This window comes from Plectropomus leopardus, chromosome 19 (genome assembly GCF_008729295.1).
Source record: "Plectropomus leopardus isolate mb chromosome 19, YSFRI_Pleo_2.0, whole genome shotgun sequence".
Classification (NCBI taxonomy): Eukaryota; Metazoa; Chordata; class Actinopteri; order Perciformes; family Serranidae; genus Plectropomus; species Plectropomus leopardus.
Genome location: NC_056481.1, coordinates 17,154,698 through 17,178,637, shown reverse-complemented (window position 1 = coordinate 17,178,637; position 23,940 = coordinate 17,154,698). Strand labels below are relative to the sequence as shown.

At 39.9% G+C, this 23,940-nt stretch overlaps 1 protein-coding gene across 1 annotated transcript; it reads right to left on the bottom strand.

Moving 5' to 3' along the window:
- Nucleotides 1-11: 11 nt before the first annotated feature.
- On the bottom strand, nt 12-23,732 carry si:ch211-183d21.1. The gene is made up of 12 exons (XM_042508623.1): nt 23,311-23,732; nt 20,879-21,726; nt 19,732-19,912; nt 17,954-18,093; nt 14,690-15,255; nt 12,856-13,129; nt 12,236-12,431; nt 10,797-10,981; nt 9,389-9,484; nt 7,605-7,769; nt 6,299-6,392; nt 12-3,513 (listed from the first exon to the last, which is right to left on the bottom strand). Exons 2-12 carry the CDS (start codon nt 21,699-21,701, stop codon nt 3,450-3,452), a joined length of 2,784 nt encoding a protein of 927 aa, XP_042364557.1. The 5' UTR covers nt 21,702-21,726; nt 23,311-23,732; the 3' UTR covers nt 12-3,449.
- Between the last annotated feature and the right edge of the window lie 208 nt (nt 23,733-23,940).

Sequence of the window (23,940 nt, the reverse complement as noted above, 5' to 3'; positions counted from 1 at the left end):
AACTGCACAAATAGCCCATCTGCTTAAGTACTTTATTTCAAACCTGCTACACGTGCATGACATTGAAAGGAAAACAGAGGAAAATAAAGTGGAAGGCAAAATCCTGGAGAGAAAGCTTTTTGAAGTGTGAGCTGGGGATGCAGAAGATGCAAAGTTTTCTTTCCGTAGTTTTGTGTGACGTGCTCAGTGTGTAAGAATATACACAGACTTACATTGTCCAGTAAAAAGATTTGTAACGTTCTGGTTTCTCTTGCAGTTTTGTTAGATATAAACATTGATGTACCTGATCTACTTCTTTTCCACGTCTTATGATTGTTGTCATTGTTCTATATACAGTATATATAAATACAGTATATATAGGGATGAACATGATTCTCATGTTAAACGTGCTTGGAGGTGAAGTGTTTGGGGTTGCAATCTTGAGGTGCAATTGCCTTCTGCTATCTATTTAAAACTTTCTGTCCCATTTTACACTAAACCTTAAAAAATAGCATTTCACAATGAAAGACATTCTATGAAAATTACAGCATAATTTCAAAGGGAGGAAATTTATTTACTCACTAAGGTCCTGATCAGACAGAGTGCCACATGAGACAGTGCCCCTCGCTTTTTGCAACATGCAAAATGCAAGCTACACCCATAGGCTGTTTAAATAATGGATGCATCTACCGGGATGTCACTCATTGTTTTGTTTTTTTTTCAAGAGTTAAAAGTGACCATGTTTGAATGAGGGGTTGAAGCTGTGGAGGAGCAAGAGGTGGATCTGATTTTTAGACTGAGGCGATGCCTTGGTGACAGCCTGTCACTCAAGCTGTCAAGCTTTAAAATATGCATAACTTAAAATAAAAAGACTGCCTATTTGGTTGAGGCCACCCCCGTTTTCACGGAGCGCTTTTTGCACCTTGTTGCATCTTTTTTAATTGTTGCTAGGCAACCAAAAAATCATCTGTCCTGACTACAATTTTGAGTGAAGCAAGCACCGAAAAAAACTCAGAAAAAATGGGTGGACAGAGGTCTATTGGGATATAGACACAAAGAAACTGAAATCTGTTTGCATACATGAGACCCTCAGAAAGAGCAGAAATCACAGCTGGTCCGGGAGGTTCACCTCGATGAAAGTCAGTTGGAGGCTTATTTTAGGATGAGTCTGAGGCCATCTGAAAATCTACAGTAGAGTAGAGTAACACTGTATGCTACCACTTGCTGTCATCGCCATCACAAAAGACTCGCCCCTCAATTCATCTGACTAAACAATAGGAAAAAATCCCACTGACTTTGGGCTCTTTTTCTGGTCTGAGTTGAGAGTTTTTGAACTCAAGATGTTCAGGGTGCTTCTGCAAAGACATGAGGCGCATAGAGGAAAAAACCCCCAAAACAAAACAAAAACAACATGTGCTCAGCTGCGAGCAAAATGCTTCACTCTCATTGATGCAAACCACTACAAAAAGTCACCCAAAGCTGCTAAAGTGCACTCTGTCTGATAGGCTCTTAAAAGCAAAAAAAAGGCCTTAATATACATGATTTTACTGGTTTTCATTAATTTTTATAAAGTTAGCTGAACTTCAAAATGCAGATGAAGGCTGCAGTGTACCTTGACAGAGGTGTATTATTACATGTCAATGCTGAGAAATTAGATCTGAGGAAGATGGTAGTGAGGAGGAAAACCTCATCTCAAAGGCAATTAAAGCAAACAAACAAATTCTGTGCACCACAGCAGATGAGTAAGGCAAAAGTACAAGGCAAGCGGCACATCAACTATATTAAAAATGGAGCATATCCAGTCTTATACATTTATTTCATGGCACTTCACATTGGCAATTTTATGATGACTTCCAAATTATGCTTTGCAGATGTTTGAATCTCAATAAAAACAAGTGAATCAAGCTAATATAAAGGTCCAGTGTGCAGGATTTAGGGGGATATATTGACAAAAAACAAAATAAAATGTAATAAGTATGTCTTCTTTAACTATATAGGAAGCAGGTCCCCCTCAAAGTCCTCCATGTTCAGCCCAGAACTAACAAACCTAACACCAACTCTAGATGGGGCCAACTGTGATTTTGTGTTGGTCACCGAATTTAGCAGCCCATCTGCAACAAGCCAAACAGCTTTGGAGAAACACTTATTTTAAACATTAAATTGCTTTATTCATGTTTTTACTGGTTGAGATCAACAGGTTCATTTGTTCTGGAGAGGAAGATACCTCTGCGGATAATTCGGCTTGTTGTATGAACCTCCTAAGCAAGGAACAATGAAGGAATCCTAACTGGAAGTTCACACTACGCACATGGGAGTTTGTGCTGGTTGCAGTTTGCAAACCTTGCCGCTAGATGTTACTGAATCCTACACACTATTCCTTTAACCAATCAAAATATTATTTCACTTTTTGCTCTTAACCCATCAACAGTAGTTTCTTTCTTTCTACAATAAGTTATTACTTCAGATTGGGGATACCTGCCACCTCCCTCAAAGAATAACTAACAAAATATCCATAGTATTTACACTTATAGCTGCAGCAGAGATGGCTGTGCTTTCCCTCTAATAAAGGCGATAACAGCTGATCAAATTACACTTAAATAAAAAGGCACAGTAGAGGTTTCTGAGCCACTAAAAAAACATAACTGAAAGAAAACATACTTCCGATTTTCTTCTGCAGTCTCTTATTTCTAAGAACAAGTACTCTTCATTCAAGGAATTACTCTCACATCCCTTCTAATCTCTGATTGAGAAAATGTAAACAGTTTGCTTGAAGTAAGCATACAAAAGTGGTTACAAACACTCATCACAAGTTAGCTCAAGACATTCACATTTAAAAGACAATCAAGCCCTTTGAGACACTATAGTTTTACAGCATTTAGCAGGAAAACAGAGCAGGAAGTCAACCGTTTGGAAGACTAAATGTGAGCCTAATGAATATTATCTTGGTTACAAGTCTGCTGTTAAAACAGAGAACGTGATGGGGGTCATGATATTGATAGAGCTTCCTGCGTAGCATGGTTGTTTACTTTTTTTTTTTAAATTTAAAAGGCTTTTTCCACAGTAACATAAACAAGTCAACAAAAATGACCATTTAGGACTCAAGTATTAAAAACAAAATCCTCCCTTTTCCTTAAAAAGTAGTAACCAGCACAGGCAAAAGTTGTGCACTGACCTTTAGTAAAATATGTTATTATCTTGTGTTTAAAATTTCATGGGCTGCCTGATTTAAGTGTCACTGGTGCCATAAAATATCACGTCACTGGATGCAACCACGCTGTTAAAAGTAAACTTTGAGTCATTTCATCAGTGATCTTCAAAAGACACACAGAAAGACACTTGTGGTGGCATTCATTTCAACAACTGCGCAATCGGATACGTACAGGTCAAATAAACCTCTCATTACCTCCCTGCCGCTCCCTCTCTCTCTGCTGAAGTCCTCCCACGCGCATGCGCACTTCAAGATACCTGGATTATAGATCTGACAGTCCCTCTGCGTGTTCACTCAGCTCCATGGTGTAGTAGTCCAGAGGGCGCCTAAGAATAGAGACCACAACACACACATTAATCAAGTCTTGAAGTGTGTGTCAAGTCTCGAGTGTTTTAAGAGCAACTAAGTGTAAATATGCTGACATTTCAAGTCAATCAAAATTCTCCAGGAGAAATGTATGGCTTGTATCCACTCTGAACTAGTACAATTACTTAAGTCTTATTGAGCGCGCGAGCGCGAGCGCGCACGCACACACACACACACACACACACACACACACACACCCACACACACACACACACACACACAGGTGAACAAAATAGTAGAAATCAGCATTAAGGGGTGAGTTTTCAGACCATGAAAAAATAGAAGCAGGACATTTGTATCTCAACCATAGACTTGGTCCCTTTGACAGCTGTACGTTAGTGTAAAATGTAATAAGATAAGAAAGAAGGTCTTGCTCTTTCATTCTGAGCTACAGCCTGACACCAAAACCTGACATTTACGGCTGATATTTCACACTTTTGGAAAGTTTGCTATCACTTTATCCATAAAAATATGGATTAAAAGAAAAAGCAAATGTTTCACTGGATTTTTTAAAGTTAAACTGATAGTGATGCAACAGTTTTTCCCTTAAAAAAAAATCAACGTTCGCCATGCAGGCAGTTGCTTAACTCTGCATACAACCTGGAAACAGGGAAACAGGCAGCCTGGAACAAATGCACAGTGAACAATTCTGATACCTGTCTGCCTGCCTCTAAAGCTCCATAATTAACAGGTTTTCAATGGAAACTATACCAATTTTCAAGACAGTCAAAAAAATATAAGTTAAAATGAACAACTCCATCCTAAATCCCAAAACTAGAGTGCTAAAACTCAAATTTGTGATGTCACAGGGAATAAAGTCTGGAGCTGTGCCATAGACCCTGGGGAATGTCCTGAGTATATGGGCACTTTTCTGTTTCAAAACTGAAAACACCCCAACAGAAGACAGCTCATTCAGGTATAAAAAATAAAACAAACATTCTGTGGGTTCACAACATCAGTCTGCCATTCAATGTTTATGGAGGAGCTCCAGACTTAATTTCATCACAAGTTTAGGACTTTCTTCTCTGGTTTTTGCTTAAAGTAAGAGGAGCTCATGTTTGAAAAGATAGACTGAACTTTCCTAGGCTATGGAAATAACATATTTGAATTCTTCTTCTTAGGTGTTGTTCCCCTTTAAGGTGCAATAGGTGCTAAAAATGATTCACTGAGAAAGGCAAAACAGACACTGTTTTAATAGATGACTGAGGAAATTCTTAGTATTCCCACAAATGCTGAGAAATGTATACTCCTCCACTATGGTGGAGAACATCACAGCTTGGTGTGAAAACAGCACCAAAAAGGGCCACAAGGCCCTGCAACGAGTGGTTTGTTTGGCTGAACATGCTGCAGGCGCTGCTCCATCCCTATCCTATCCCTCTATAAACTAACTAGAGCCAGCCGACAGTCTGTAGTTTCATATTTACCATTTCGACATGAGAGAGGTATCAATCTTCTCAACTTACTCTCAGAGGTCAAACAAATGTAATAAATGCATACTGCATTTACTGTTATATTTATATGTATATAATGTATATTCTAATGTTATTATGCCACTTTTTCACACTCTATGGTTGTAGTCCATGTTCTTGCAAGCTGCTATTTTTTTTAGAACTTTTCTCCACTAAGAATGTATCCATGTGCAACCCTAAAAGAAAAAGGCACAACTTGAGAGTGACTTCTTTTTTAATTAAATGTACTCAGTGGTGTAATGGCCATTTGACATTCAGGGACAAATACTGGTGGACAAGCCTGTAATTGCGAGTGTGTTTCTGGGACTGGGCTCACCGGCCAATCACAGTTAAACTAGTGCTTACCTCATATGCTCCGACCTAGTCTACTTTGTTGCTGCTGCTGTGACTGTAGAATGACTCATTTACCTATCAGAATTTCATTGATGTGGTCCGATAACACTTTGAAGGTCTAGACAAGCTGCACAAGTTACTTAAAATCAGGTCAGGCCATTTTTTTAGGCTGACTGATCAAAAAGCAATAAATACACAACCAAAACAAAGAGTAACTAACCCCCCAAACCACATTTTCCAAATGTAAAGCAGCATATATCTGTATTTGTTAGTGTTGTTGATTGATTCAGGTCCAACTCTTTGACAATTGAGTGTTAAGTACTGCAATTCTACATATTGAGCATAAATATGCATAGTGACTGCCCTCTAAAGGTTGAAGCCTGAGTGATCCTGTTTGCTGTCTCTCTGATGGAAGATGATTAACATTTACAAATCTTGTTTGTCCAGTTGAAAGCACTTAAAATAACACAGCAGCCTACTGGAGTAAAACACATTAGTTAATGCTATATGTAGGCAATGTCTTATTTTCTTTTAAGACATAATCCCTGTATTAAAGGGCATTGATAAGACAATAGAAAAACTAACAGAACGACGCAAAATTTGATTAACATTTGCATAACTTTTTGCCTAATTAGTTAGCCACAGTAGTAGCGGTTAGTCTACCTAACTGTTGTATATACTGCACATATGTATTTAACCCTCGCTGATCCTCAGCAATATGCTATTCACAACACTCAATCAATGTGTAATGACAGCAGCATTGACAAGTTGAAACATTAACAAAAAGTTAATCTTGCTTTATGATTTTTAAGCAAACTAACTATAAAATACAGAAATGAAATGCTGCTATTATGCTGTAAATAGATTGTTAGGAATATCTAAGATGCACATCCAAAAGACCAGAGAGAAAAAAGGAGGATGAAATAATAACATGAGAACTCACCTCCTCCTGTAGAAATATGTAAACAGTGCAGCTCCTAGTCCCAGCAGCAGGAGCACTGCTACTATCAGCCCTATCTGTAACCCCAGGGCAGACGCTAGGAGAGTCAAATAAAAAATAAAACTGTAACATTTTCTGAAAAAGTAACATGGCAATTCAAACCTCCTTATCAACTTTTTTCAAACAATACATTTTGTTTCATTCAGTTTTTGCCTATGAAATGCTAAATAACCCACAGAGCAACAGTGAGTACAATAGAAATTCAGCTTTTCTCATTTTAAAGCTTGAAAAATGTGTACCTGCAGAATGGCTTCCTCATCACAGTTTTACTTTGTAGTGTTAGCTCTACTATCTTCCTACCCGTCCCTTGTGTTTGTGCACACCAGCCTTTTGAGACCTAACTAAGCACGTATTTCTTTTTAATGAAATATGTTTTAACATCACAGGATAAGTGGCGCCTGCCAGGTCTATTACTGAAAACTATGTTTGTTATTTAAAGTCACAGGTGCACTTCTTGATCAGCTACTTTTTAAGCAATACAACAAAGGAACAACTACTGTATCTGTTCCCGTTACAGTCAAACAAACTGTTTTAATGACCTAGTCTTTCAGTAACTGACCCTTTCATACACTGCTGGTGTCACTGTCGTCAGTCAGTGTACGTAAATTAACAGTAGATAATTGCCTGGAGTGGTTACATTGCAGCCTGATTCTTAGCTGCCGGCTGCAGCCCTCCTGCTCAATACTGGATCAGTTTCAAAAAATGCATGGTTCCACTTGTCACATGCGAAAAACATAGGAAGATATGAACCAATTTGAAAAATGCAGAATTACTGTGCGTTCATTTGGTGTCGTGATTACCCTGCTCACGACATAAGTCCATTTGCACCCCCCCTCATGTTGTATTTACGACCTTGTAAGTGAAAATTTTCTTAAAGCTCTGAGGTCACGACTTGTATTGTGTTTGCTGATGTTTTCAGAAATGGTGCAGGCCACAACATGTCTAAGCAAAATGTTGGTATTCAGCCTCATCTTTTTTCACTAAATTCTGCCTTTGCATTACATGACACGTTTGCTAGCTTGTTAAATTGTTAGCCTCAGTGGCATCTAGACTCCGACAGTAGCGTCCACGTTGCTGTTGACTAGCAGCAATGCTCTCACGACTCAACCACTTGAACACCAAGCATGTTGTGTGCACAGCATCCCATGTGGTAACTACGAGCTCACAAGTTCCATTTGAACACAACATAAGCATAAATCTCCTGTTCGTGTACGCTTTGCTTTGCTTGGAAGCTGGTGTCGGTGCTAACCTGTGCTTGTGTAACGGTCTGTGGTTGGAGCAGAGCAGACGTCTCCCTGAGCAGGTGAAGGATCCATGTGAGATGTCTGAATGATGAGGGCCTTCTGATGATCTGACAGCGCTTGGATGCTCCCCCACACTCGCAGCCACCCAGACCCACAGGAAAAGTTGGCTCCTTGTGCAGAGACAAACAAATGTTTTATTTCATTTAATTTCCTCTTTTTTAAACAATGTTTAATTATTATCTGAAGCACATGTTGTCCCTGTGACCATTAAAGATCCATCTTGAATCAGGGAACTGGAGTGCTGACACTCGAGTTCTGGGATTTCAGTTAGATGAGGTTAGGTTTGTTCAAGGTCACAATACTTTTCTTTCTCTTTTTCTTCTAAATATATCTCATTGTATGGTTCATCAATTAACATGTAACAACAAAAGTCTCTGTACAAAGTATAATGTAAAATTCTATGCAGATTTACATATACTGTAACACTTCAATTAATAGCCTGGGCTATTATTTGCTTAAATTTGCGTTTAATCCTTTTACACAAAAAAAATTGCTCAACAAAGATGGAGATACAGTCAAATTATTTATTTAACCTCTTGAGACCTGGACAAATTGGCGCTATTTTATTCAAAAACAATTAAGAAAAATGGACCTGGAATTTAGCAAGAAATCTGTCAAAAAAAATCAGTGAAATAATTTTAAATACATAATTATAAACAGAGTTCTCTTGACATTTCTCTTTAGCTTTTAAAAAAATAAACTTCTACATCTACTGATATGTTTTTTGTGTCTTTCTTGTTTACTATGCTGGTAATATTGTCTTCTTTGATGCTCACGGTGCCAGAAAATTAACTGAATGACTGAATTGTAGAGAATCTTACCAGGGTAACATTGTGTGTAGTATTTCCATATAAACTGTATTTTTATGAGTGATCTAAGCAGCTAACTAACGTTATCTACAGCAGGTAGCCAGCAACCCAGTTTTAGACATCCAAAGAACTTCTATAAAAATGAACTGTGTGGTAACCAGACCGAGCCTCAAATTAAGATCGGCATTTATTTGTCAAAATGTGCTGCCACACCTGGCTAGTAAAAGGGACTGAGTGTCTAATCGGGCCTAGGCTTTTATTTGAAGTTTTACTGTGTCTTTGTATAACTCATTTTGTTATTCTGACACACATATGTTTAGGTTTCTCAAAAATCCCAAAATAAACAATATATATACATTTTAAAAATCCCAAATGTTTCACTTCAGGACTTGCTCTAGCTTGGTAGATACATGAATACTTAAAAACAGGAAAAGGAGATGGGAGTCTAAATCTGAAGAGTGTAATTCATGCTCTTTAACATTTCTCCTTGCAGAGCTAAAACCACACATAACCTGTAAACACACACACTGGGCATTTCAATACCTGTCTTTGAAGTGAACTGCTCTGCTGCCGATGAAAGCGGCTATCTGCTTCTCATTGCTCATGTCATTGAAGTCAATGTCAGTGCCTCTCCACATTCTGTTAGAGCAGTGCCTCTTAAGTGCTGCTTATTTCTTTGAGCTACTATATCATTATATTGGTGAAGCACTGCACCCTGAGAGCTTAAAATTGGACAGAAGCATCTTCCTGCAGTATAAAAACAGCTCTTATCCCTGCTTAAAAACTCTATGGTACCAGCACCATTAACCGCTGTGTTGTGCTTTTGTCAAGTTTTCGCCGAGTCACTTAGTGCAAACGTGCCTGTAATCTTGTCTTTTTCACTGAAAAAGCTGTAATGACTGTTTCAATTGATGCCTTACCTTGCAGATACAAGGCAGAGATGCCACAGTGACATCTCTGCTCCAGGTATTGAGCCACCTCAGCGACCCTCCTCCCCTGGATTAGACCACTGCAATCTGAAGTTAAAAGAGAAGAGGATGGTGGCTCTAATGAAGGTATATTTATTGTGTTATGACTGTAAGACAGAAAAATACTGTAGTATTTTGACAATTAAGATTTTTTTGATGGACGTATGACCAAAAAGTTCAGTTGTGTACATTCAGGTTTTATCTTCATTGTTGAAATTTTTTCCCCCAAAGACACATTTTTGATATTTTTGCTTTTATTAGACAGCTGCAAATCAATCTACAGACATGACATTGGTACAAAAAGAGAGAGTCATGACTGAACAAGGGAAGCTGAAGCCACGTGGTACGCATCTAAAAAACAAGGCAACATGATTAATCTAATTGCTGTGTTTTTTAATTTGTCTTTGCAACATTTGTATGCACTCATAGTAGTACTAAAATCACTTTATGTAAAAACTAGAATTACTATCTCGTAGGTGTATGCCTCCGCAAACCTGTCAGGTTGCACTTATATCAATGTCTATGAAACATGGATGCTTCACACAGGTCGGCACAATCAGCACAATTTCAAGGTAAACACATTTGATTGAAGTGTTACCAATTCAGCATCCGAGAAAATTTCTCCAATTCTGTTACTGATATAACGTTGAATAATCGCCACAAAAGTGTTTTTACAGAACATTATGATGTCACTCTGAAGATAATTTAATAATTTCATCCTACTAGACATTTAAGTGAAAGTTTGTCATGAATAGCACATATATTATTGAGTTATGACCAAAAACATAATTTGTGAGGTCATGGTGACCTTGACCTTTGACCACCAAATTCTAATTAGTTCATCCAAGTGGACAATTGTGCCAAAGTTGAGGAAATTCCCTGAGACCTTCTTATGATATCACATTTACAAGAATGAGACTGATTCAAGGTTACAGTGACCTTGACCTTTGACCACCAAATTCTAATCAGTTTATCCTTGATTCAAAGTAGACGTTTGTGCCAACTGCGAAGAAAATCCCTCAGGGCTTTCTTGAGATATTGTGTTCAAGAGAATGGCACAGACGAGGTCACAGTAACCTTGACCTTTGACCACCAAAATCTAATCAGTTCTTTGTTAAGTCTTTACGCACATTTGTGCCAAATTTGAGTGAATTACCTCGCAACGTTCTTAAATTTGTCAAGAGAATAGTAAAGACAGACAACAGAAAACATAAAGCCTCCGGCCACTGCTATCAGCGGCACTGAGGCATAAAAATAAATCTAAAACTTGCCTTGATGAGCTTTACAATCTGTGTGTCACAACACCCTCTATCTCTACATTCACGTTCACATTTTAGTTTTGTTTAATTGTGCACCTTACCTCCCGTCTGCTCCTGCCAGTCACTGGAGAGGGGTCCAAGGCAGAGGTCAATGTGACTTGAGAAGGCGGAGCTTGGACATAGGTTGGCACTGTGAGGTGTGGGCGAGGAGCTTGTCCAGGAGGAGGGGCTCCTCACCTCGCAACACGAGCAACGGCTGAGCGAAACAGGGCCATCTTCCACTGACCTGTGCATGCAATACATAAGTCAAAACTGCATGTCTGACTAAGATAACATAACAGGCATAGGTTAACATGCATAGCAGGTAGTTTAAGGCTAAAATGTCTGTGTTACATGTGCATCGTTATGTGCACTTTGAAAGTTCCTCTCTCGACACTGACTCCTACAAACTCATCTCTATTCATCAAAGTAGATATTTAAAAGTCTTACATTTTAAAAAATTGATTAACGCCTTACAATAGCTTAAAGGTAACTCTACACTTTGCCTCATTTACCATGCACTGATCTGTGATCATGCAAATTATTCACACCACTCAGCACCTCGCCTGTAACTCTGCTTATCAAACACACAAATCTCTGTTTGTTAACAGTAATAGATAACATAAGAAGACACCATCAATCAATTCACGTGTTTCTGATTTTCATTGGAGCGGCATGTTAAACCTTTGCTCCGCCAATCAGCCTGACGCAGTGGAGGCTCATAAACACCATAAGTGCCTGACCAACCAGAACTTTGGCGTGGCTTGATATGTTCAGACCACCATCGTGCCTCAGATCGTATTCTAGAGCTGCTGTCTTGCAAATTTGTGCATCTGTTTCCTTTAGATTTAAATTTTACTACACGCATAAAGAGATGACCAAAATAGCTTATTTTCATTTAAGAAATATTGCTAAGGTACAGTTGTTCCTGTCCTATCAAAATGCTGAAAAACGTACCCATACTTTTTTCTTTAAACTGATTGGATTATTGCAATGCTCTTTTAATTGGCCTTCCGAAACAGGCAATTAAGACACTTCATGTTATCCAGAATTGTGCAGCAGGACAGAGAGGCAGAGAGAGCATACTACCCGGTTTCAGCTACACTCCACTGGCTCCCATTACCTTTTAGAATAGATTCTATGGTTCTTTTACTTATTTTTAAAGCTCTTAATGTCTCTGAGGGCTATCACTTTACCGTGAATAAAATGTTTCTCAGTTAATGTCAGAATCTTGTCAGATATAATCCTAGAATATCAAGTGGTTCATAGGCAGACTGTTTTGTCTTTTCATCTTAATCTGGCCTTGTTAGCAGTGTAGCAGTCGTTTCCATGGTTATCTTGTCTGGTTAAAAGAGAACATGCTGTGATTAAATTTTTTTTTAAAACTGCGCAAGAGCCAAGGTCCTTTGATGAGGACCTTTGTGTCGGTGTCCTCGATCCAATTAAGATAATTAGATGAAAGTCTGTACATGATATGCTGTTGGGGTTATTCTGTATTTACCTGGTAGCTGGTATCACTTGCCTCCCTCTGGTGGTGGACAGAGATGAGAGCAGCTGCTGGTTTTCACTGAACACAAGTACATCTCTGAGACTGGAATTAGTCAGAGCCGTGCCAGCTCTACAGACACTGAACAGGTCATAGCACAGGACTACTGCTCCTCGTACCGGCACTGTGGAGCCCTCCGGGAAAGTCTGATCTATGCAGGACAGAGAGGAGGTGAGGGAGTACAGTGAGAGATGGTGGGAATAGGTAGAAAACAAGAAAAAGAAAATGATAGAGAGTTAAGGAGAGACTGTTATTAAGAATGAGATATTATTTATTTTGTTTCACTTCCAAAAATTGTCAGGTTCAGTTTCAGGTTCCTTTATTTGTCCATGGAGGTAGATTTAAAACTACACCACTTACTGATGAAAGACTAAACACAATAAACCATGACAAAAAGTGCTTGGATGCTTTGCTATCAATAAAAGATTGGGATATTTCTAAGATTCATTTAAGTCATTATGATACCATTTAAGGCCTTCTTTTTAGATGAAAGAATTCAATGCCTTTTAAGATTTTTTAAGGGGCTGGAGGAACCCTGGATGTCAATCACTTAAAAATAAGGTGTCCTGCCTAACCTGCTCCAGTGACATTTCCAATGATGTAAAATCCGTCCTGGTCAATGGATCCGGTCAAAGGAAGAGCAATGATGGTTCCACTGCGTTCCTGGTCAAACACAGAGAGCACCAGGCCCCGAAGGTCTGTCATGGGAGGGCCGTGCAGCTCCACAAAGCCCCTCTGCTGGCTGTGATTGGTCCAGTGGCCACTTGCCACCTCACTGATGACCACACCCTCAGGGGCTGGAGGGGGGCGAGGGCAGCTGTTCTCCCTCAGAGGCGTAGGTGGAGCCACCTGTATTGATGAATTTTAGACAATAATGATTTAATTGTCTTTAAAAACTGATGTGATGTATTCATTGAGGATCCATGCGCAATAATTCAAACATCAGTGCAGTAACACAAAACACATTTTGTCAGCTTCTGCTCAAAAACTAGGCTTATATTTAAAGTAATAGTTCAGCATTTTAGGGAAATGCACAACAATTTCGTGGAGTTTCCGGTTGCTTTGGGAAGTTACTGCATTCAGCTAAAAAAACAGTCCGACCTTTAACCCCCTCAAAACCATAATGTGTCATTTTTACACTTTTACTTTCACAAAAGTAGTGAGAAGTGTGTAAAGGCCAAAACACACGCTCCCAAACGCCACATGTAAGAACTTATATTATTCTCAATGTACAACCCCACACAGGCCGCTTAAATGCATTTATCCCCATACTGGCTCCCTGCATATACTGTATATTCTGGCTCCCGTAGCAGCTCTTCATCTTCTATGCTCCTGTGATAGCTGATTCTTGAAGTCGCTGTCTCTCATGTGTGTCAAAGAATTTATAAGGAAAGACTAGTTGCTGGAGTCGAGAAATATCTGTAGCTCTATCAGCATTCACAATGGCTGCATTTTAGCAGCTCCCAAAAAGTAGCTGACTAGTTGATTGATTGCGGGAGATATCATATTTTGTTCGACAATAATGAATGCTCATCAAAAAGGTCTAAAATACAACTGGTATTGGGTTAACTAATGCAGGAGAGATACACCTGGTAAAAGTCCTCTTATCTGACGCCCCAGCAAGCTATATACAACCCCGATCCTGTCATTAGAAGAACGCACGAGGTTGAGAAAGATTGCCTGGTGAGCCACTGCGCTGGAGATATGATCCTCCGGTAAGTTTAATTGTGGGCTTCAACACTTGATTTAAATCTAATGCTGGGGTGGAGGAAGACAGATCTTTTAGTAGAACTAGCAATAACAGTTTTTCCCACAGAAATAGAGCTTATGTGTGTCACTAGCTGACAATGCAGGTGGAGCCAACTTTTGTGTGTGTTAGTTTGTGTTTTTCTTTCTTTTGAGATCTGTGTATTTTGTAGGTCCTAAACAGAGCACAAACTTTACATGACTTCTTTTTTACCCTCTACAGCAGTCTGTGGAGTTTTATGTTTTGTAGAGGAGCATTAAGGAATAAATTAATTGATTATCACATTCATGACTTCCTTTTGATCAGTTTGTGGTAAACTCAATCGGAGCTGATCAGATTAGAGGCGAGTAAAACCAAACCTCCCTCTGCTGCTATGATATGGGATAGACCAGGTCATACCAATAAAGCAACTTTGAATTGCACTGCACTGAACTGAATTGAATTGAGAGATACAGTAACAAAACTACAAAATCTACATTATATATGTGGCGGCAGATGCTGATGTTGTCACGCTGTGCCAAAAATAAATGGATAGGTGGGGAAACCCTGAATAACTGTCTGTGCCGTCCCTTGCACCAATAGCACAATGCTTTCCATTGGTGCTAGAAGGAGCACTGCTTAATCTCAGCCTGCTCGGTGAAAGTGTCGGTCTTTGTACTCACTGAAAAGGCAGACAGGTCATGGGGGTAAAGACCTCTACAGCGGCTGAGGGCCTCATCACCAGGCAGAACCTCTGGATCTTCCAGCAGAGGCAGCTGTCCCGGGGTGAGAGCTTTACTCAGCTCCTGTGCCTCCTTATCTGATCCTCTCTGCCGGTAAACGACTGCATCCAGCAAACCTTTGGTGGGGATCCCCCTCTGTGCGGCTGATGGTGGCCCAAAAGGGCTGCGATAGAGCGCCACAGCGTCTGGTCCATTCTGGATGGTATTGGGGGGCAGGCGGAGTGATGGAGCTGGCACCAGCCTGTCACTACCCAGCAGGAAGTAGCCCTTAGAAGTGGTGAAGTGTCCACTCAGGCTGATTTCCCTGTACGGTTTGTTGTTGTGTGCACTGAACAGTAGTATCCAGATGCCCTGCAGGGAGACCCGGCGTCCTGATGGGTGCCACAGCTCAATGTACTCGCCATCCTCAGCCGCGCCAGGTGTATCTGTGTTCAGCTCATTGATTAAGAAGTCACTGTTCCCCCAGGGTGGGAGGTGAGGTGGTGAATCTGTACCTCCTGGAATCACTAAAGCACATAGGAAGGAGCTATTAAAAGTAATGTTTGACTTCATTTTTTTCATACTCCTAAATTTTCCAAAAACATATAACATGCTAATGAAAGAGCTGTAAAGATGCTAGGTAGTTTTTTTTTTCACCTTTGGTAGTTCAAATGAAGTACTGGAGCAGAGTGGTTATCAACATTGAAAAAAGCACATCCCCACATTCAACCCCGTGCAAAAATCATGTTTATTATGCAAGCTTTCGTTCAGAGACCTTCTTTACGGCATGAAGAAGGTCTCAGCAGCCTAGAACGGTTGAACTAAACAATGGCTCCATAAAGCCATTTGCGTTTTTGTATCAGCCACTGAAGTAAGACGCCCAACTGCAATGAGCAGTTGCCAGAGTTACACTACTTGTTTGATATGTTTGTTGATAATTCGGCTTCCAGTTAAAACATCCTGAATATTATCAGAGAAAAAAGGTGACTTCACCTTGGCATGTGATGGACTAGCCCTCCGCAGCGACATGCCAAAGTGCGTCAGAACTGCATCGATTTTTAAGCTGAAGCTGCTTTATTCGGTTTTTGATCAGTTTAAATCACTGAGTCTGTTTGTTTTGAAAAGGAAGAGACCTCTCCTAATAATTCGACTCACAGTAAAAACCCTCCTGAACATCTGGATAAGAAAAAGGTGAGCACACACTAACTCATAAGAGAAAAGGCTTTTCACTTATTTGTAACTTAAAACTGCTTTATTTTATCTTAATAACTGTTTTAATCGCTTGGTTTGTTTGTTTTGAAGAGCAAGAGACCTCTGTGGATGATTTGGCTCCTGATAAAAACCTCCTGAAAAATGAACACTGAAAGAATTCTAGCCAGGAGAAGCTTTAGATGGTTGCAATCTAAAATTCACCGCTCGATGCCACCAACTCCTACTAAATTTTACACACTTTACCTTTAATATAAATACACAAGCTGATTATTTGTGTTGCATGCAGTTGAAATGGACCCGGTTTACATGAAGCTTTTATAGTGATGAAACATAAAAGCCGACACATTCAGTAGTAACAGAAAGCAATGACATCGATTCAACTGAAAGCTTCTGTATACGACTTTCAGAGCATTAGTACAGCAGTAAACAACTATTAGCTCTGTAAAAATATAGTGGAGTAATGATGCCCTAAGATGAGATGAGAATCTGAGCCTCTCTGTTGTTTGTTGTGGTCAGCCGGTCTGGCTGAGCTTGCATGTTAGTGCATGTCCTACTGGTAACCTTACTGCTGCCACTTTGCACTGCACACATACAGCAGTTACAGTTGATATCAGTAAGGCAATATCGTAAGAAGCGTAGCATTGCTAACATCATTAGCTCTGTTAACACTGTTGTCCTTGTAAGTGCTGTTTATGGAGTTACCACCATTAGCTGCTACCTCCATGAATGTGAAGGATCTCATACACTCTGAATTTCACATAGAGCCCTTTTAAGTGACCTAGGCTTTGCAAATACAGCTAAAAAGATGAAAAGAAAAGTTCATCATGTTACCAAAAACATTAATTTGGTTTCTTGCCAAGAGTTTGATGCGAGGAGTGTTACCACTTTCATATCAGTTACATGGTGCTACAGTCAGCAGACATGAAAGTGGTAGGATCTTTTCATTAACTCTAAGAAGGAAAAGAGTGAAAATCTTATCAAACTATAAGATGGAACAATACAACAGAAAAAAAGACAAGCTGGATGAGACATGACACTCGTGATTTTACTACCAAATGTTTAGTCTCACCCAAAAATGTACATCAGATTACCTTGTAATGATTGTACCAGAAAAAAAGGGTTTTACAAAGTCAGACATTTGCCTGTATCTGTCTTCTCAATATGTGTGAATGTGCAACAGATTACACAAACAAAGAGGCCATAATCTTTTATTCCTCTTATTGGTGTTTTTTTCTTGGAGCAACACCCTCACCAACTCTCACTTCTTTAATTTGCAACATTTGTTCCAGTGATGTAGCTTTGCTCCTAAGTTGGTGAATGATCAAATCTATAACTTCCTGATGTCAGAACATTTTCTGCGTTTAAGGATGTGAGTTATGTATCTCTTTCTGAGAATAAGGCATACTCTGTGGCCCCGAGATGAATAAAAAATCTAATTCTAAGTATCTATTTTGCATGCCTCTACAGTGCATAAAGTTCCTAATGACACGTGCCCAGCATTCAGCATTAACAGCAGCCTCTCCATGTAGATGACTTCTCACAGCTGGCTATGCATTATCTCATTTTCACTCGCTATTTAATAATTACTATGAATTAGTGATTGTCTTCCTATGCATATTCAACTCATGGCCATGCATTATATTTTGTTTCTAAATATTATAAACAGGGTTTCTTTACTGACTGAAACACATTTCTTCAACAGACACTTTTTCATTCTGGTCTACTTTAGGTTTCAAAGCACAATCTGTAGAACTAATGCCAAGTTAATAACTTCTTTGAATGAATGGCACACTGGGTGCTAATGTCAATCACTGCTGGTTTTCATTTGGGGGAAGGAGGGGGGTAAACAGAGTTAAAGCAATAGTGGGTATTTTTAACAAACCGATATGTTTTGATATTTACAAATTATAAAAGAAGAGATAACATATCAGAGTCGCACACATATAAAGTGACATTTATTTAATATTTATCTACTATAAACTCAAGAATCACAAAGCACATTCAAACACTCACCAATACTGTGCGGGCAGATCTTTGGCCAGGGGCACTGGTTGGGCTGTGCCGGAGTTTGCGGGGCCTCCCAGAAGACACCGGGATCTCTACCCCAGTCTGCAACACCACAGCGACTCAGATAGAAGCCACCCTCTCTCAAACTGACAAAACAATGAAATTATTTAGTAGAAAGTCTTGCAAGGCGACCCTTATTTTGAAGAGTTCTAATTTTACAATTGATTAGTGTTGGATGACAAATTCATTTTTTGCAGTAAATAAGCAAAAGCACATTGTAATGCTGTTAAATAATGAAGCCTTGTATTATAAATACTAATGCAATGCTACATTTCTTTATAGTCATGAAAGTCAGTCAATAAGTTGGTTCAATGCTTTCGTTCAGATTGAAAAAATCTCAATAACTATTGGATGAATTGTCATGACAATCATGGTAGCTTGTGGATGAATCTCCGTGACTTTAGTGATCTCCTGACTTGTGATCTAGCGCCGCTAGCAGGTTGACATTTTTGGTTTCAGTAAATGTCTTCACAACTATTACATGGATAATCATGCAATTTGGTACACTCATTAATGTCATCCTGAGGACGCATTGTGATAACTAGTGATTCTCTGACTTTTCATCCAGCACATTCAGGTCAAATTTTTTGTTTGTTAATGGAGACTATGAGGAAAAATGTTACTCTGTGACTTTTTTTTTCCATGACTGGAGGTGGTGAGCTAGAAACATATCTGGGATACTAAAATTATGACGGGTAAATGTGTGTTTTGTTTTCATTTATGAGATGAGACAGGGCTAAAATGTTAATGGTGGGCTGTTTTCCATTAATTATGTGTTTAATCTGTCTTTCAAAATATAATCACTGGTTGAACTGGTTTAGGGATGTTTCTAGATAACCAGAATGCCAGCAATACAGGTGATGATGTCCCAGCAATGCAAAAAGGGTTTGGTTGGGAAAAAAAAAAACCATGTAGATCTATGGATTTATTTTTTTATACTTGGGCAGAAAGGAAGACACATTGCAATGAAGTAACCAGAGACAGAAAGACGCCCTGCGGCTACAAATTAGGAGGGAAGAATATGATCAACTTGAACTAAGGTAAGGAATCTGGATATTATACAAGTATTAAGAAAGTGAAATGTTGCTTCAATATTTAATACAGGCTGTCGCCATGATTCCAATTTCTGATACCTGTATTAGCCTAATTGAATTGGTTTAAAGAATAAAACATTTTGACTGATAGTAATGACAAGAGGTTGACTTAAATGTCATGACTTTTTATTGAAAACCAGCTAAAAACTGGACTAAAGTAAAACAGAAGATAAAAATGACTAAAATGTGATCAAAACTAATGAGTCTTCTTCTTAAGGCTGAGATTAAATCTAAAATAGCTGCAAAATTTAACACTGAAGTGATGTTATGCAGATCTCTATTTAAGTGTTTGAGTCAGTGTGAGTGAAAGCCTGCGTGTGACTATTGCGCCACAGTGATGACACACATAAAACGAGAAAAAAAATGCTTCAGCAAAGAGGAACAGTGGTCACAAGCTGACCTTCACCCGAGTGATACATGCTTTATCAGAAAGTGTTTCGTAACACTTATAACTATGGCCTCAAAAATAACCCCTGAAAGTAACACACACAACTTACAGTCAGACCAAAAATACATCATGAGTTCACCAAACTACTGCAGCACCGATTCTCTCCACTTCTTGTGTTTACTGCAGTTTAATTGTGGTGGCTTAACTTCTGAAATGAATGGGGAACTATTTAAGTGTCTTACCTGTTGCTGAGTTGGTAGGGCTCTCTGCCAGGGATAAGAGTCTCTGTTAGGTTGGCACTAGGTTTATTTCCTGGTCCAGCAAACACAAATGCATCTAGAGGCTGAATCTGGCTAAGCGGACTGCCCACAGGGAAGTCTGAGGCTCTGCCACTATAGATAGCTACTGCCCCTGACTCATCTCCTGAGAAGATGAGGAAGAAAAGGAAAAAGAGAAGGAGAAGAAGAAGTCATAACAGGAACAATGAATTTACAACAAAACGAAAGTGAGTGAATGCATAAAAAAGTACTTGAAGGGATGGTTTCAATTTTTTGAAGTGTGGTTGTATGGGGCACTTAACCATATTTATTGTCACAGATGTCGGTCGGCACATCCCCGCTTTGGAGAAACAGGCTGAAGATCAACATAGAAGCTATGCGATTTACTGCTGTGGATGGGGGTCAACAACATAACATATTTCAGCCACCTCAAAAAAGTCTCACCTAAACTGATCAATATAAGTTTAAGTGTATTTATTGGGTATCTTTAGTGGGAGTACTTTCAGCGCTTTACCCTTCCATCAGACAGCCTGTTCTGACAAGGAGGCTGTTAACAGCTTCAATTCCCAATCTATGCTCTTGTCAAAGCCACCAGACTCCAATGACAAAAACAGTAATTTTGGCTCGTGAACACAGGAGCTGCTCCTCTCAATGGAGTCTGGTGTCTTTGAAGAGAGCGATATAAAAGCTTCATTTTCTGGGTCGAAATCACTGTCTGATATTAAGGCAAAGCAGTAAAAATACTCTAAATAGAGTACACTAATACTGACATTGATTATTTTAGGTAGGACATTTTTAGGTAGCTAAAATAAGTTTTGCTGCTGACCTCCATCCACAGTAGTGGATTGCTTAGTTTTCATGTTGGGCTCCAGCCTGCTTCTCCAAACTGGCGGCATGCCAACTGACATCTGCTGTATGTCACATACTGACTGTGGATAAGTGACTCATACACCCCACTTAAAAATATCTGAACTATCCCTTTAAAATGCATTTACGCTCACGCAGCCATGTCGAACCTGATAAATTAAAAGGATTGATAAAAATCTTTCGATCAGCAAAAAAGTTATCCAGCCAATTAAAGCAAAATCACAACAACTCCCAGCACACTGACCTTTCATGTAGCTCTTCTCTATGGTCACCGTGATCCAACCGTTCCTGGAGGTGTCAGCATTGACATCCACGCTCACGCTGACCCTGTCCGTTCTCCCATCCAACACAACCAGCACCAGAGGCCCTGCAGCTGGAGCCTCTGTGAACTCCACAAACCCGTCCACTTGCCCTCCTCCCAGCTTCAGCTCGGTGATGATAGGATTGTTTGCTGGGGCGGCAGGAGGGGTGCAGTTATTCCTCTGACCTGGGGATGGCGAGGACACCTGAAATCCCCAGCGATCTTCAGACAGCAAGCACCTCTCAATTGACTCGTCCCCCTCCAGGGCTGTTTCATCCTCGACGAAGGCCACTTCTCCTGGCGTCAGAGTCTCAGCGAGGAACTCTGCGCCCCCCGTACGGCGAGTCATGTAAACAACAGCGTCCACTAGCCCGTGGGCTGTGACATTCATCTTCTCACTGTAGCGAGCAGCAGATGTATGATAGAGGACAATGGCATCTGGGCCATTCTGGACTGTGTTGGGTGGCAGGAGGATGGCCGGTTTGGGCAGCATGTCCACCGAGCCCACCAGGAAGAACCCCCTGTCATCTGTGCTGTGGTCTTTGAGGTCCAGCACCTTATAGGCTATATTTCCATTTCCATTATAGAACACAAGGGTGTAGCCATCCAGAGAGGCTCGCTGTCCGCTGGTGTGATACAACTCCACAAACTCTGTGGTGTCCAGTCTGGGGTTGTCGGCGTTGATCTCGCTGATGATGAGGCAGGGGTCACCAATGACAACCACCACCAGGCAGAGACAGGCCACGCAGGCCAAACTGACCACCATGTTTACAACTTCTGGATTCTGGCTTCTGCAAAAAGAAGTACTCAATTACTCAATACAATAAAAGAGTGCAGATGTTGTGGTTTAATAATCTCAAGCAATACTGGAATTCTATTTAACAGTTTTTCTTGATTGCTAAGACCCGATATATGACAATGGAATCTAGTTGATCCTCATTATCACCCCCTTAGCACAGCAGAAGTCTTCTCTTACAAATGTGTTCACACTTTATCATTGGTTTTGCACATTTTTCACACCTTTTTCAAAACGGTTAATAATGAACTCTACTGCATTTATTGTATTACACAAAGGGAAAACATCTGTTCACAGTTCATATAAATTACTTGCATAATTATGAATCTCTAAAGTATCTGCGTGAAACTCCTTTGCCCAGTTCTTTAATCAGTGATCAGTCCTCATCAATAGAAGATGCAACTCTGTGTTGGTTTTAGCAAGCACCAATCAAAGAGGAAGTTACGCACAGAAAAACCTGTACAAAAAAATTAAATGAGCAAAGAAAACTTTCTTCTTCTCTATTTTTTTTGAAAGATGTATGTTTATTCACAGTATTGCAACGGGACATCTCAAAGTGTAAAAAGTGCAGGTGCAGAGTGCAGCAGTTATATTTACTCCTTCTACAGCTTTGTACAAATGTTACTGGTACAATTTACTGCAATGCATCACAGGTTCATATTGATCACTGTATATTGTATTTTGCTGTCCACTGAGTAAAGATTGATGAAAGAATATACTCATTAAATTGCAAGTTTTACTGATTGATGGAAATACTTGGTTTTGTTGCATGTTTTTCATGTTTTATGAGTATTTGAGCATTTTGCAAACAATCGTTTTGTGTGTGAACAATTTTAAAAAGGAGCCTCTGAGAGGAGGAATGTGTTCAAGCAAATGAGAAGAACTATAATAAACTCAAGCAATACTGGGCTGAAGCACAATGTGAACCACAGAAAGGGACTGCCTACTGTATCAGCAGCGTGTTCTCAGTAGTGTAATCAAATCTTATGTTTACTACTTGCAGACCAGACTCCCTTGAGAAAAACCTCATAATATCATGAATGAGTCTTCTATGTGTCTATTTATTGTTCATGGTGACACTGGGAATGCACGTCTTCTGCATGACTCATGTAACGTTGCGAAACACACTAGCAAGCAGATGGAAACTTTGCATGAAACGGTGAAATGCTTTTAGCTGCGAATAAATAGGATTAAGCAACCAACCCTGGCGGATCATGTTAAATAAACTGGAGCTGTATCATTTTTTCAGGAGCAATTTAAACAAGATGCAGCAGTTTCACCCCAAAATCACCCAAATCGTCACAACTCTAAGGTTAGCTATAAAATTTGTCTTAAAGAAGCTACATTAGTTTGCACGACAGTCACTCTGAAGAAAAACCATGCCGGGAAAAAACCAGACGTCTTAAAATGAAGTAAAAGTCCATGGAGGTCAGTTCTGCCCTGAAATTATCTCCCATCTCACGACAGTTATTCCAGTCACGGTTAGGCTGCTATGCATGCATCTTTCCGTCGAAAAAAAAGGCTGTCAATCTGCTTTCTATCAGTGCCACACAAGGTCCTTCAAGGCGTCGTGACTTACCGTGTTTTCTTGGTCCTTTTCGGCCAGGTGTCGCTAGCTGCACCGTCGAAACCTCCCCGGCTAAATGTAAAAACCGGTCGTAAATAATGTTGGTAAAGTTTGTTTTCTGTCCTCCGCCGCTCCCTTCATTCACAAAGCAGCACTTTCTCTCTCCCTCCGGACTGTGGGCGGTCAGACTGACTGAGGGGGATGATGCCTGCCAGGGGAAGCTCGCTTTTTTTCTACGTCTCAGTACACCATTCAGACATCCACAGCTGAAGATAAAACACCAGTTAACCCAGCGAAACGCGTTAAAACGCGGGTTAAGTGTCAGCCCCAGTCGGTATTGCCACCATACAGAAAATATCCACTCTGTGCAGCTGTGTTAATGTCTGTTTTTAGAGCAAAATAATGCAGTGGCCTTAATTCATCCCAAGGCGCCTTGTAAAAGACCTGAAGGGGGGCCCCTGACCCTACTTTGTGAATTAGGGGAGAGCGGGTTCAGTGGTGACACTTGATGACAGTGGAAGTCCTGCCCCATATCAGGTTACCAAGCTAGCAGGGAACAGTTCCCACAACACTGGCTAACTTTACCTACAAGTTGCAAAAATGTTTTAAAGAATACATTTTAATCTAATGTTCAAAGAACGT